At 44.9% G+C, this 14,313-nt stretch overlaps 1 protein-coding gene across 6 annotated transcripts in view; it reads right to left on the bottom strand.

Moving 5' to 3' along the window:
- Positions 1-14,313, bottom strand: part of LOC147665155 (proteasome subunit beta type-7-like) — a 154,126-nt gene that overhangs the window by 28,987 nt on the left and 110,826 nt on the right. For 2 of the 6 annotated variants that reach the window (XM_086949722.1, XM_086949720.1), the window contains exons 4-8: positions 12,659-12,799; positions 10,368-10,483; positions 9,925-9,983; positions 6,489-6,640; positions 5,910-6,057 (exon numbers count right to left, since the gene is read on the bottom strand). In XM_086949722.1, coding sequence (XP_086805848.1) covers positions 5,946-6,057; positions 6,489-6,640; positions 9,925-9,983; positions 10,368-10,483; positions 12,659-12,799 — 580 coding nt within the window. In that variant the 3' untranslated portion in view covers positions 5,910-5,945. Of the gene's footprint in view, positions 1-4,381; positions 6,058-6,488; positions 6,641-9,924; positions 9,984-10,367; positions 10,484-12,658; positions 12,800-14,313 lie in introns of those variants that run through there. The other 4 variants (XM_086949724.1, XM_086949723.1, XM_086949721.1 and 1 more) reach the window with 2 other exon arrangements.

Raw genomic sequence — 14,313 nt, 5'->3', positions numbered from 1 at the left:
CTAGGCAGCGCACCCAAACCGACAGACCACGCACGCAACCTGGGCTTCATCCTGGACTCCTCCCTCTCCATGACCAAACAAGTCAACGCCGTCTCCTCGTCCTGCTTCAATATCCTGCGCATGCTACGTAAGATCTTCCGGTGGATCCCCACCGAGACCAGGAAGACGGTCACCCAGGCCCTCGTCACTAGCCAACTGGACTACAGCAACGCCCTCTACGCCGGAACCACCGCCAAGCTCCAGAAGAGACTTCAACGGATCCAGAACGCCTCAGCAAGACTCATCCTCGACATCCCCCGACACAGCCGCATCTCCGGACACCTGAGAGACCTGCACTGGCTCCCGGTCAACAAGAGAATCACCTTCCGTCTCCTGACCCACGCACACAAAGCCCTACACAACCAAGGCCCAAGATACCGCAACAGCCGCCTCAACTTCTACACTCCTACCCGCCAGCTTCGATCGACCAGCCACGCCCTCGCCGCCGTCCCCAGCATCCGAAGAGCCACAGCAGGAGGAAGGTCCTTCTCCTACCTGGCCGCCAAGACTTGGAACTCCCTCCCGATCCACCTCCACCTGACCCAAGACCACCTCGCCTTCAGGAAGCAGCTCAAGACCTGGCTGTTCGAGCAGTAGCGGCCCCCCCTCCCCAAGCGCCTTGAGACCCTCCGGGTGAGTAGCGCGCTATATAAATGTTTTGATTGATTGATTGAAAGCGATTTGCCTGGAATCACAGGATGTTGAGCTGATGCCGAGATTCGAACGTAGCTCCCCAGCTCTAAAGTTTGCAATTCTAGAACTTGTGGCGGGAGGTGTGTCTAAAAGTGTATGTCGGTGCTGGCCATCAAAGAGAGAGACCTGTGCATTTTTCAAATGGGTGGTGAAAAAATATGAGTATGTTGCTGGAGATGTGGGCCGCCGTGCCACCAATGTACTTACCGGGGAGGGTAAACACCCATTATTCCGCAACTTTCTTTCCGCATACCATCACTCCGCATACTTTCATTACGAAAGTACCATGACTCCGCAATGCCATTATAACGCATGGCATTACATTTTATATGCTTTTACCACGCATACATTTACAACGAAATTCGTTGTAAATGCATGAATGGTAAAAACCTGTTTTTTTAAATGTTTGGATGAGGTAAGTATGGGTATAAGGGTATATGTTTTGGGGTACTGAGGTATATGTTTTGGGGTGTTTTAGTATTTTAAGGGTTCAGATATAGTTTTGGGTTATGGGGTACAGGGGTAGTTTTAGGGTTTAGGGATAGGTATGGGTTTTGGGGTACAGTGGTATTTTTAGGGTTCATGGCTAGGTTTGGGTTTTGGGGTATAGGGGTATTTTTAAGGTTCAGGGGTTGGTTTGGGTTTTGGGGTAAAGTGGTATTTTTAGGGTTCAGGGCTAGGCTTGGGTTTTGGGGTAGAGTGGTATTTTAGGGTTCAGGGGTAGGTTTGGGTTTTGGGGTACAGGGGTATTTTTAGGGTTCAGGGGTAGGTTTGGGTTTTGGGGTACAGGGGTATATTAAGGGTTCAGGGCTAGGTTTGGGGTACAGGGGTATTTTAGGGTTCAGGGGTAGGTTTGGGTTTTGGGGTATAGGGGTATTTTTAGGGTTCTGGGGTATCGGGTTTTGAGGTACAGGGGTATTTATACGGTTCAGGGCTAGGTTTGGGGCACAGGCGTATTTTTAGGGTTTAGGGATAAGTTTGGGTTTTGGGGTACAGGGTATTGTTATAGGGTTAAGATGGGTTAGTGTTTAAGGGTGTTGGGGTATTTTAAGGAGTAAGGGTGGGTTATGATTAGGGGGTGCAGGGGTATTTAAAGGGAGCAGGGTGGAATTCGTTTTTAGGGTGTAAAGGGGAGCGCGGGGCAAGCACACCCAGAGCTGGAATGTACAGAACCTGGGAAGAAAAAACAATAAAATATTGGGCACAACGCTCACTTTTTTTTCTGTAATCCCGCACCCCGCACACGCCCACGCCCCCAGCACACGCCCACAGCACACGATATGAGACATGGCATGAAGGGTGGAACGTACCACACGCCCCCAGCGTTTGTCACGCCCCCAGCACACGCCCACAGCACAACGCAGACAAGCCCACAAGGTACTACTTTGCTGGCACGGTTCTTTTACCTTTTAAATGTATATGGTGGGCGTCTGCATAGCATATGTCCTTCTGCTGCAACTGCCCTTTCCAACGCTGTATTGGGTGTTGTGATTGGTGCTGTGGTTCCTGAGATTACCCGCCTCAAAGGTTTGAGCTCTCTCTTTATTATATTAGTATATATATGTATATGTATGTATATATATATATATATATATATACACTAGCAGCCCGTCCCGACGTTGTCCGGGAGCAAAAGGCTGCTTCAGAGCCCCCACCCGCCCAGCAGAAGAGTTGTCTGTGCAAGTCCTGGCCCTGTTCAACTGATTTGGCCCACTTGTGTTATTTTTTGAATTTGTATGTATTGTTTTCCGTGTTTTATGTTTCCCTTTTGTTTTGTCAATTGTGTGGTGAAGTCCTGGCAGTGCTCGAGTGATTATGGGCAGTTGTGTTATTTTCGTTATTCGTATGTCTTATTGTAAGCGTTTTATCTTGTCCGCAAGATGTGAGGAAAGTCTTGTGAATGCGCAGTCGATTGTGTTTCTCCGTTAAGAAATGTCGGCTTTTTTTTTTGTTCGTGTTTACCCCCCGTGACGTCGTTGATCAATGGCCAATAGTTAAAGACTTTTTTTTTGATAAGCCGAAGTAGTGTGTGTTTTCTTTAGTGCGTTGTGATTGGTGTAGTATGCGATTAATCCTGCCCCCTGTGTGGCGTCATTTGACACTCCTTGTCGATGGAAGCCCGCCCGGTTTTTAATGCGAAGGCGTCAATGTTGTCTGGGTAACTGCAACAAATGTGTGTATATTTCTTATAGCGCGCACCTCTGCTGTTTTTGTATATTGGTGTTACCGCGCTGTATGTGTGAATTTAAATTCATTGAAAGCGCATTTCCGCTGTATGTGTTGGAATTTGCAAATGTTTGTTAGAAATTCATTGAAAGCGCATTTCCGCTCAATGTCTGCATATTGTGCGTTCTAAATTCAGTGAAAGCGCATTTCCGCTCTATGTGTGCATATGTAAGTGTGTTGTGAAGTCACTTGGCCTATGTTTGTTATTTGCACTTGGCACAGCCCTGTAAACACCCACATTTGTTGTTTGAGACGCCCACGGCCACGACCACTCCCCCAAGGGACTACTTTACCACTTTTGGCCTTTTTGCTTTTTTAATGTGTATGGTGTACATATCTATAGCCTATGTCCTTCTGCCACATCTCCTTTTTCAAACGGTGTATTGGGTGTAGTGATTGGTGCATTACTTTTGTAGTTTACCTGGCTCAAAGATTTGTGTTCTCTCTTTATAATAGTAGTATAGATATATATATATATATATATATGCTCCACACTCTTTTTAAATCCTCAGAAAAGAAAAAGCAGCACTCCCGGGATATCAGCAAAAACGAGTTTTTATTTCCAAGACAGACACGTTTCGGCTTCCTCGGTGTCAAACATTAACGCGCTGCGCGGCACCATTTTTAAAAGACCAAGCACAGGTAGTCAACACAAACGAGGGATACATGCGCAAGTCACACAATGGTGAGCGCCATTTGTAAATGGGATATTTACATCAAAGTAAGCATTTATAAACAACAGTGCAATTCATTAGCTATCTGCAGTCAAACATATGCACTACTAGACGATATCGTCATTGTTTACTATCTTGCCGTGGATCGGCTATGGCAACCCAGCTGGGTTGCTACATCCCTCCTATAAACAATAGCATCAATCGATGCATTATTTAATTATGGTCTTCCACCAGATTTCAAACAGCTTCATCAAGAAACTGATTATATGCTGGTCAAAAAACGGGACATTTATTTTCTCCAATCACATTGAGTCAATGCAGTTAAGGAAATAGAAGTCTTTCAAAATTCAGGAGCAGGAGAAATCAGAGTGAAGCAAGGTGGAGGATAATGAGTTGGGCCAGTAAAACAGGGTACAAGGAAGAGAAGAAAATAATAAAGTGTGGAGACAAGGCCAGATGATGATCTGGTTCAGAAGTGTGGAAAGCTAAAATAACTGTTGAATGTTGCCAGGTACCTCCTATACACTCTTGGGGGGATCTTTTAAAGCACTTATGTCCTCTCTGCCCTAAAAGTACTGCCCCTAACCCAGAATTGAGTATCATGTAAGGTGATATACATAATGAACTACATAATAAATTATTCTCAACGATTATCCAAAATATGGAAAGCAATTTTCAAACATTGGAAACTCAAAAAAAGCGGTGCAACACATTTAAAGAAAAACACTTGCATCTTATCAATGAGAAAATAGTTTAGAGATTTACTTTATTAAATCTGATCAGGATTCTTCACATAAACAAATGATCACAGAACCAAAAAAACTAAAATGTACTGTTGAATCAACGGTGGTAATTGTGATTACTAAGAGAAATATTGCAGATCACCGATATGGGCACAAAAATTTAAGTAAAAGATCATGCAACATGTTGGCTAGTGCACACAGGGATAACAGAATATTTTGCGAAGTTATGTTTGAAGGATCATCATTTCACTATAAGCATGAAGAAAGTTAAATCAACAATTGGCATACATTTCAATCAATATAAGCATAATCTAACACAAATAGATTTATCAAATAGAGGAGGAGGAAATGCAAGACTGAATGCATTGAAACAAGAGATCTTCTGGCTATAAACATTGAGAACCGTACATTCAAGAGGCATGAATGATGCAGATGAGCTGCCATGTTTTTTGAGAGTGTAAGAAATAAACGTAATAGAGAATAAAAACTATTGACTACATCAAAGAAATTGTTTTGATGTAAGAGTTGAGTAAGGAGACTGGGAATGAGGTATAGAAAATTGTGAAAAAGATGAAAACTCAAAGCAGTAGTACACCAAATGGATGTACATCAGACCATCAGCAGAAGCAGTGAATCAATCCAATACTAGTTGTATATGTTGTTTTCCATGACAATGTTTGGGATGTATCTATTGAGGAACTGATACATATCCCAAAAAGCAATGAGATGTTAAATTTTGTCTAAAATAAGATTATATTTTGATACAATGAATCAAAAAATCCTTAACAAATAATTGAATTCAAGTATAGAAAGGAAAAGAAAAATAGTGCATTGTTGTAATCAAAGGGGTGATGTATCTACAGAGATTTGCAATTTCATGTGGGGACTCATAGGAGTAGTGCAAGTTTAGCTGCACCACTGTGTCTCGGAGAGGAGAGTTTGAACTGTATACTTATGGACCTGTGGGAGGGTTCAAAGAAAGAAAAATAATTTTTAAGTTTAGGGGTGGAGGAGTATGGAAGGAGCTGCACACCTCTGAGGGCTATGTGAAAATAGAAGGAACCTCACAATTGTGGCCCAAGTCTTATGGATAATCCAAGGAGAGTTGCGTTCCTTGGGTCAGGCATGGGGGATGGGAGTAGCTGTTCCTCAGTGGCCTAGGAATGAGGTGTGCAATCTAGTCCAGTGGTTCTGGCCTGTAAGGAAGGATGAAAGCTGCTATGAATCTCAGAGGGTTGCTCATCTAGAAAGGACAAAGCTGCATGTCGTTGTCACACAGCTCATGATATAAAGGTATGAGACCTTGTATATTTAGAGGAGGGACAGGGGATGATAGAAACAGTTGTGAACCTGTTGCCGGGTCTAGCTAATGACACAGAAATTGCATAAAAGCAGCTCATGGATGGAGCAAACTAGCCAGGCATCACTAGCCTACAGCTGGGACATGATTGAGAAAGCTGCAACCCTTTGTTGGAGGGCAGGGGGACAGTCATGTCTCTATTCCTGGCTGGTGAAGATAGACTGATTTATACACCTCTAGTTCAGGACTGATGAAGGCTCACAGTGGATTTCACTCTGTGTCCATGGGCTGCACCACCTCCTCAACTAGTTCCAGCTCCAGGGGCGTGATGGTCTTTGTCAGTACTGCGGTGGTCCCCTTCCTGTACCGGTAAGACCCAAGCCTGGTAAAAACAACAGATTCAGAGGCCCTGAGTTAGACACCTGTGATAACTTGACATCAATCCATGGACCACAGCAACAGACGTGCATTGTTATGATGGTGGTGGACAGGAATCCTTAGAATGGAGCAATTGAAGGGGCACAGGTACAAACACCATCTCAAAACACCCAACAAACAGCATGTCCTGTCATTTCTCATGTGGTCTCAGAGTTCTACTGTTTTGCTCTTCCAGAACAAGAGGGAAACACACCTTCACTCTGGAGACACATTGCACTGCTAACTACATACTGGGTTAACATTTCCCACAGCAGACATCACAGGAACAATTCGCAATTATAACCCTTTAAGAAAAGACCAGCTACAAGTTAACAGGAGTCTATTAGGGATATGCATAAGCAAAGATGCTCAGGAGCAGAACTGTTTTAGGCTCACCTGTGTCCGCTCTGGCCTGGGCTGTCATAGCCACGCAGAGACTCCGTGCCCTCCTTGGTGATGATGCACAAGTCCACATTGCTCCCGGATCCCAGGTCACAGGTGATTCCAGCAGTGATGGCCTCCCGCACCAGCTGTTTGGCATCCTCACGCTTGAGGATCAAGTGGACCCAAACAATGGCAGAAGGGAATAAAAAGTAATAGAAGAGGTCAAATTGGATGTCCACCTGCGTAGCAGTCACTCGCAGTAAAAAGAAACTTCTAGGGGATCCTCTGCCCCCATGGTGAGTCTGCAGGCAAAGCAATATGCAAGAGAAGTACAACTCCAGGATCACACATTAGAAAAAGATGTGCAGAGTTGTGCTGTGGAGAGACACATTCTGGGAATCCGCTGCTGTCACACTCATGCTGGAGGGACATCTTTGTGTTCCAGATAATAGCATTGTACATCAACATTCCCTCACTTACCTTCTGCTGGGACAGCCTGGCTTATACTCAATAATAATAATAATAATAATCCACATTTGCAAAGCGCACAATCACCTGTAAGGGTCTCTAGTCGCTGGGGGCCATCGGGAAGATTAAGCAAGCTATTGCCCAGAGTCACATGGTGCTGGGCTAATCTGCCACCGGCGCCCGAACCGTGATCCCCAGATTCCGGAGTCAGTCGCCCTAGCCGCGGCGCCACACCTCTTCCTGAAATCACGTGGTGTGGGTGGAAGAGAGGACAAACATCCTACACATAGGAACTAGGTCTCTCATTGCCCCATCAATCCTAGCCCTCTGTAGACAAAGCAAAACGTATTCTGACACCATATCTGGCAATCTGCAATCATCAGGCATTCATTCACCTTGGCTGTTTACAAGAGCTCTGCTGGGGACTGGTTCAACAGAGAGAGCTAGGAGCAAGTGGCACGTATTTCTGTTGTTTTGGTGGTTCGAGAAGGGAGTGTCATCGGCCCATTTCATGATCTTACTTAGCAGTGATGAGTACAGTTGGTCTTTGCTTTTAAATGCTACATGACAGAATCCACTCCGCATTCACCCTGGCCCTGGCCTCACACTCCATTCCAACTTTGCACTGCGTACCCTGCCACGAGGCCGCCGCAGATGGAGAGGTTGTGGCAGGGGGATGGGACAGCATGCACAGTGTCTCTTCTGCTGCACTTGCTGGTCCTGCCGGCAGATGACTCCCACTTGATAAACACAACATACAATTATTCAGAGCGCTAATACCACTAACAGTGTTCTGATGCTTATGAAGGAAGCGGTGCACAGAATCAGGAACGCTAAAACACTTAGGATCATTATCAGGAGACCTGATGATGTGATGCTGGCTCACAAATACCAGTAACGAGTGGCTAGAAAGTCAACATTTCTGCGCCCAGAATGGAGTTTATGGACCTTTTGGAACACAGTTGAGTCAAAGAGCATAGGGCGTGGAATGGTTGATACAGGACCAGTTTTGGGGTTTTTTAAATATATTTTGAGATCTAATTCGTAAAAATCCCTATAACAGAAGCAGTGACCCAGGGACGTCTACCGCATCCTATGGAAACCAGGACAAAGAGCAGAGACCAGAAGAGACAGCGGCATGGAACAGGAGGCCGAGGAGAGCTGGCATGGTCAAGCTCAGACATAAAAATGGACTAGATCATGGCATTGTGGGGGTCCTCTGGAAGAAAATGAATAATATTTTGGATGCCCTAAAGATTAAAGAAACTGCTGGGTTTAAAAGGGCATAGTAGAACTCCCATGTTTTTGACAGAATGAGATGGTCATCAAGAAGCTGTCCAGCCACTGGGGGTGGCGGGGTCGATAATTATGAGTCTTCTCAGTGTTGGGTATGAGCCACAATGTGCAAGACATAGCAAAAAATAATACGAGACACAATAGCTGCCGGGATATCTAGGAGGATCTGGGGAGCAATGCCGCCCCGATCCACTGCAAGTCTCAGATCAGTGACATACAGGAAGCAGATTCAGTGACATACAGGAAGCAGATTCAGTGACATACAGGAAGCAGATTCAGTGGCATACAGGAAGCAGATTCAGTGACATACAGGAAGCAGATTCAGTGGCATACAGGAAGCAGATTCAATGATATACAGGAAAACAGATATAGTGACATAAATGAAAGCAGATTCAATGACATACAGGAAAGCAGGTTCAGAAATTTTATCTGGATAAGACCAAGGATATTCGTAGGTCAGACCAATTGTTTATCAATTATGGATCAGTCAGGACGGGTCTTGCTACCTCTAAACAGTCCATCTCTAGGTGGATTGTGTCCTGCATACAGCTGTGTTACCAAAAGGCTAATAAGACCTTAGGGGGTAAACCTAAGGCTCATTCCACCAGGGGCAAAGCTGCCACAACGGCTTTGCTCCGTAATGTTCCAATTGAAGAAATCTGCAAGGCGGCCACTTGGAAGTTGGTCCATACCTTTGCTAAGCATTACTGTCTGGACACTGATTCCAGGGCAGACGCTCAGGTTGGGCAGGCTTCGCTGTGGAATTTGTTCGCACAATAGTGGTAATTTCTTTTCTCCACCGCCGCTTTGGTGTGGGGATGGGCTTGCCATTCTATTCACTAGATTATGACTATACACAGAGATCCCCTACTACTGAAGGAGTAGTTTCTGTCCTGTAACTCCAGTTCTGTAGTAAGGGTATCTCTGTTATAGTCATAAGCGCCGGCCCTCCTCCCCGGTGGAGAGAGAGATATTCATGTAAGGAGTGCTACAGGTCTGGCGTGTTACGCCTTCAAAAAGAACTGTAAGTAAAAGGGACCTGCAGTGCATTCTGGGATACTGTGAAGTTCTGGAAAGTTCTCTTAAAGGCACAGTATCCTGTTTTGAGCCACATAATGGCAGCCTATGGGGCTTGTCTGTCCATGTCTTCCTCTCTATCATTCCAGAGGGTTTTTGCTGCTAAAGCAAGGGAAATCTGGACAGACTTTGCTGTTTGTGGATTTTTGGTGGAATTTCTAGTTGAAGTACTGGACAGTGTAGCCTGGTTATAAAGGCTGCATTATCTGTCTATAATTCTCTCTTAAGTGTCTGTGCAGTTCTGCATTTTTCGACACCTTAAGAGATAATTTTTGATTGCTCCGGGGTCCACGCACATGGGCGGGACTATTCACTAGATTAGGACTATAACAGAGATCCCCTACTACAGAACTAAAGCTTTTCAGGACAGCAAACAGGTGGAGTGTAGGCTTAACAAAGATCTCTACACCAGAAGCCGTATTACACAAAGTGCTCTGGGGGTGCAACAGGTGTGTGCGCGCTCGCTTTGTACAGAGCCCACTCCATAATACTGATAGCGCTGGCGTATTACCACATATGTGCAGCATCATCTTTATCCCTCATTCTTTGCATTGGGTGAAAAAGCGACATTTGTGAAACTCATTGCTACATGGGGAGAAACTCTCACCTCCATGCTGGGCTTGAAACGATCTTCCAATACAGCGATAGCAGCCGCTGATCCGGAACCTGTGGCCGCAAGATGAGAATGGATTAAAACCAGCATCTAGTGACAAGTCGCTCATCATCATCCATAGACTGCTCCAGAGGTAGTGTGTGTATGTCTGCTCTGTCTACATTTATGACTTTTTTGTCTATCAAATGGTATACCTGCCTTTCTCTGTCTGTTCATCGCTCCAGCCATGGCCGTGTGTCTTTGTCTGCCTCTCGGTCGGTCATTCTCTCTCTTACGCACGTCCATCCATTAGTGTGCATTAATATATCTATAAGGCTGTACAGGTCACTATGTCTACTAGTGTGATTGCCATCAGGGCACTCTCTTCATCATGGTGCACTGGTGCATGGTACTCAAACACCTCAGTCATGCTTAAAGTACAGGAAAGAAAGTCTTACCCATGGCAACGAAGGGAAGTGTGTCGGTGGATCCATGGGGGTAGATACTGTACAGGTGGGACCCCTTGCAATCCACGCCGCCCACAATTATAGATGCGCCAATGTGGCCCTGGTACCTGCGGCAGAAGAGGGCAGTCATAAGCACAGAAGTGAGAACATGCGTGACCTCGACTGCTTCTCGACCTGTGCTCAAGCACCATTGCACATGGGATACACAGTCACTTGTATCTAAACGGAGGACGCAGTGACCAAGAGCATGCCTCCCTCAGCTCCCAGTGATGGGGTGCTACAGCGCCAACATACGACTAGACGAACAACTGGGGAGGGGAATGAGAAGACGGTGTGATCAATACCATTCATGCATTAAATCTCAGAACAGGGACGTGTGAGGTCTGTACGGCATATCAGTCAGTAGTTGTTGGCCTATCTACTTTGGGTTCTGTTTTTACTACTAACTCCCTGACCCACTGTAGTACACTTGACTCTCCATGGGCAGTAAGGGCAAGCAGTCAAGGCAGTCTCTAGGAGGCAACAGAAATACAAGCAATTTCAAATAAATAAATTCAACATCTAGTCTGGGTTATATCTTTTTAAAGAGAATTGCCCAAAATACTTCTAGGAGGGGCAGACTCATGCCACATTTTCAAAACAACTTAAACCTATGGGCTGAGATTTACATCAACAAACCTACTTTTACTGTTTTTTGTAGTAAATATTCCCAATCATGTGGTTGAACACCTGAGCCATATGCAGGGATCTAGTGAGAAAGTCTTCCGGCATTTCCCACAGGCTACTAATCTCTGTGCAGAAAATATATATCACAGAATTCCTGCAGAGGGAATGGAGCCCTCAGTGGAAACACACTTTAAAAAAAACTTATGTTCACTGCAAAAAGCCCTTTATCTTCACCCCCACCAAATGTGGGAGTAATGCGTTCCCCTTCCCATCCTGGAAGGGGAATTACTTCAGCCTTTCCAGCCACTTTACCTACACAATAAACCTATGATTCATAAGTTCATCTAGCCAGAGTCAGGAAATAATCTGTATTCTTTTGAATATTATAATGTTCTCGGAGGTCCGATCAACAAATACTATGGCCAAGACCAAGGAAAATGTTTCAAAGTATCAGATTCTATTGGACAAACATATTAAAAATATACGTAAAAATCCCTAACACGACCGTTCCACACAGATCATAAAAAGTCATTTTGAGGTAATTTAGTTAATTATTAAAGTAGCCCTGTAGTTGCTGTGCATGAAAAGAAACATTATCTCATTTTCATGACAGCCAAAGAAGAGAAGATTAGCTGCAAATTACATCAAAACTGATTTTTTGGCTATGCTATAACTTTAAGTCTACATGAGGCGGAAGGATTATTCTTTTTCTGGAATACTAACTTCTGTCCTAGTCTGCAGATAACTGTATATGCCAATATCAATGAAAGTGATAACTGCTGATGGCAAATAATGGGAAAATAAACATTATTGTAGACCCTCTATTCTTTTTCTTAATCAATTGCAGAATATAGGTAACGACCACACAAATGGATAAGAATACTTGTTGCAGGAATCATGTCAAACAGCATTCATAACTGAAACTATCTTAAATTGAAGCTGGTTTTAAATACTCTTTTTCAGAATCAATTTCAACGTTAGTAGAAGAGGCTTTTAGAGTTTGAATAACCGTCAAAGGAGTCCTTCTAATTTGGCACCAATGACTGACACCAGTCAGATGTCTCGTCGCCATGTTTTGGTATAAACATCAAGAAAGTTATCTGTGGTTTTTACAAGTACCTTACTTAGCTTTGCATCAAGCAGACACTTAACTCTTAACTTGTCATACCCCCGCCTCCCACTCACAGACCCTTCTTGCCCCTTAATTCCAACCTTGTCTTGCTCTCCTTCTTCCCCACAAACCCTTGCTTTGCCCCTCAGTTCCTCCTACTCTAGTCTGGGCCATTTCTTCCATCCCTCTCATATTCATTCCTTTTCTCTGAGTCTCTCTTCTCCCTCCGTTTTCCCCCCGTGTTACCTCTCTCTCAACCTCTGATGTTCCTTCCCTTCTTGTTCACTTCTTTTCTATTTGCTATTATATATTCCTTCGTATCTATTCCCACTCCCCTTATTTTCTCACACTCTCCCTCCGAACCCTTGCTTGCTCTGCGGTCCCCCCAGGGCGCCTCGAAGCTGCCGTGAACGCTACAGAAGCGACATAAGACGTCATAGCAGACTAGATTCATTGAATACGATATTTTCCTGGGCTCGGGGCCCAGGCCTGCCCTGGCACCCACCTGAAGAGCATCTGTCTCAGCATCCTGTTGACGGTCACCACGCGGGGGGTGCGGCCCGTGGAGAGGGCGTGCAGCTGCATGTTGGAGGACATGAGCTGTGTGGTAACCTCGGCGTCGGCCGCCACGCCGGCTCCACAGCAGCTGTGCGGGGGTGCAAGAAAACAGGAGTCACTGCACAGTGTCGGGTATCAGAAACTCACCTCAAAACTCGATGATGCCCCGTGCTGCACTGACATGTCCTATTAGGGCCAACCTGTTTCAAAAAGTCAAATGTGTTGCATAAAAAAAAGCCGGCAGGTGGCGGTGCTGCACAAGAAAGGAAACTTTCCAATTATTTTTTTTTACACAAACGCACTTGATACACCTTTTACATTCTAGGACTCGTAGTCCTATTAGTTATAATATTAGAAAGGAGCGGGAAGACTGGATAAACTACCTATGCAAGGAAATGAGAAACGTACGAGCTAGGGATGCAACCCATCCTACGTCATTAGAAGTGTTTCTTCTGCGGCATATTCCTACAGCCAACAACCTTTTGCAGACCCAGGCTTCGCTCTTACTGTCTATTTGACGTCACTCACAACCCCTCGGTGAAAAACATCCCTGTAAATCCCTGTTATCCAGCTTTAACTCTATATTTAACAGGTGAGTTAGCCTAGTTTGTTCAACTGAAGGAAACAGAGACTACAAATGTTAGAGGGTAGAAACTGTGTCCTGTGCTATCACCCGCGAAGACATCCTGGTGCGGAGCAGGTGTGTGTGCCCAACGCGAGATATGCTACATTTGTTAATTGAAAAGGCAGGTTTTCAGCTTCTTGCAGAATTCAAGAAGAGCGTAGGAGGCTCTGGTCTGGAGTGGGAGGCTGCTGCTCGCTTTAGGAGCTATGTAGGCGAACTCCCATCCACCTTAACTGGTTCTGTGTACTCATGGGATGTTGCAGTAGACATACTGCGGAGCGGACGTGTCTGGATGGTGGGTGGAAGGAGATGCGACTGTTCAGGTAGATGGGGCCAGAGTTGGGGAGTGCCTTGAATGGGTGTGAGAAGTCTGAACTGAGCATGTTTATGTTTTGGAAGCCAGAATAGTTCTCTGAGGTATGGTGTAATGTGAGGTTGAGGGTGAGTCTGGGGTGGTCTGTAGTCTTTTAGTGAGTTGCTTGGTGATTCAGGCTTAGAGCGTGCTCTCAAAGTCCAAATTTCTGATGACTAGGGTGTGAGTGACTGTTCTTCTTGTGTTGCTTGGCAGTCATTTGAAGATCTTCCTCAGTATTTTTAGGGTGTGAAAACAGGATGCAATGACGGCGTTGACTTGTGCAGTCGTGTCTAGTTTGCTGTCAATGATTATTCTGAGGTTCCTGGTGTGGGTTCTTATGAAATTGTGGTTGCTTAAATACTCACTAGAGGTTATCAAGTGTGTCTTGTGTAGGCTGATAGGTTCAATACTTACTAGATGTTGGAGGATATGAACAGTGCCTTGTGTAAGAGTGAGGGCTTTAATACTCACTGGAGTTTGGAGAATGTGAAGTGTGTCTTGTGTAAGGGTGATGGCTTCACTATTCACTGGAGGTTGATAATGAGATCGTGTCAAAGAGTAAGTTCTGGATTCCTGACCATGTTTGAGGTTATGAAGTGGGTCAGGTACACAGCTTATTTTG

This window comes from Lissotriton vulgaris, unplaced genomic scaffold, assembly GCF_964263255.1.
Source record: "Lissotriton vulgaris unplaced genomic scaffold, aLisVul1.2 SCAFFOLD_654, whole genome shotgun sequence".
Lineage (NCBI taxonomy): Eukaryota > Metazoa > Chordata > Amphibia > Caudata > Salamandridae > Lissotriton > Lissotriton vulgaris.
Note: the sequence above shows the minus strand (reverse complement) of the source record. Positions and strands in the feature narration are given on the sequence as shown.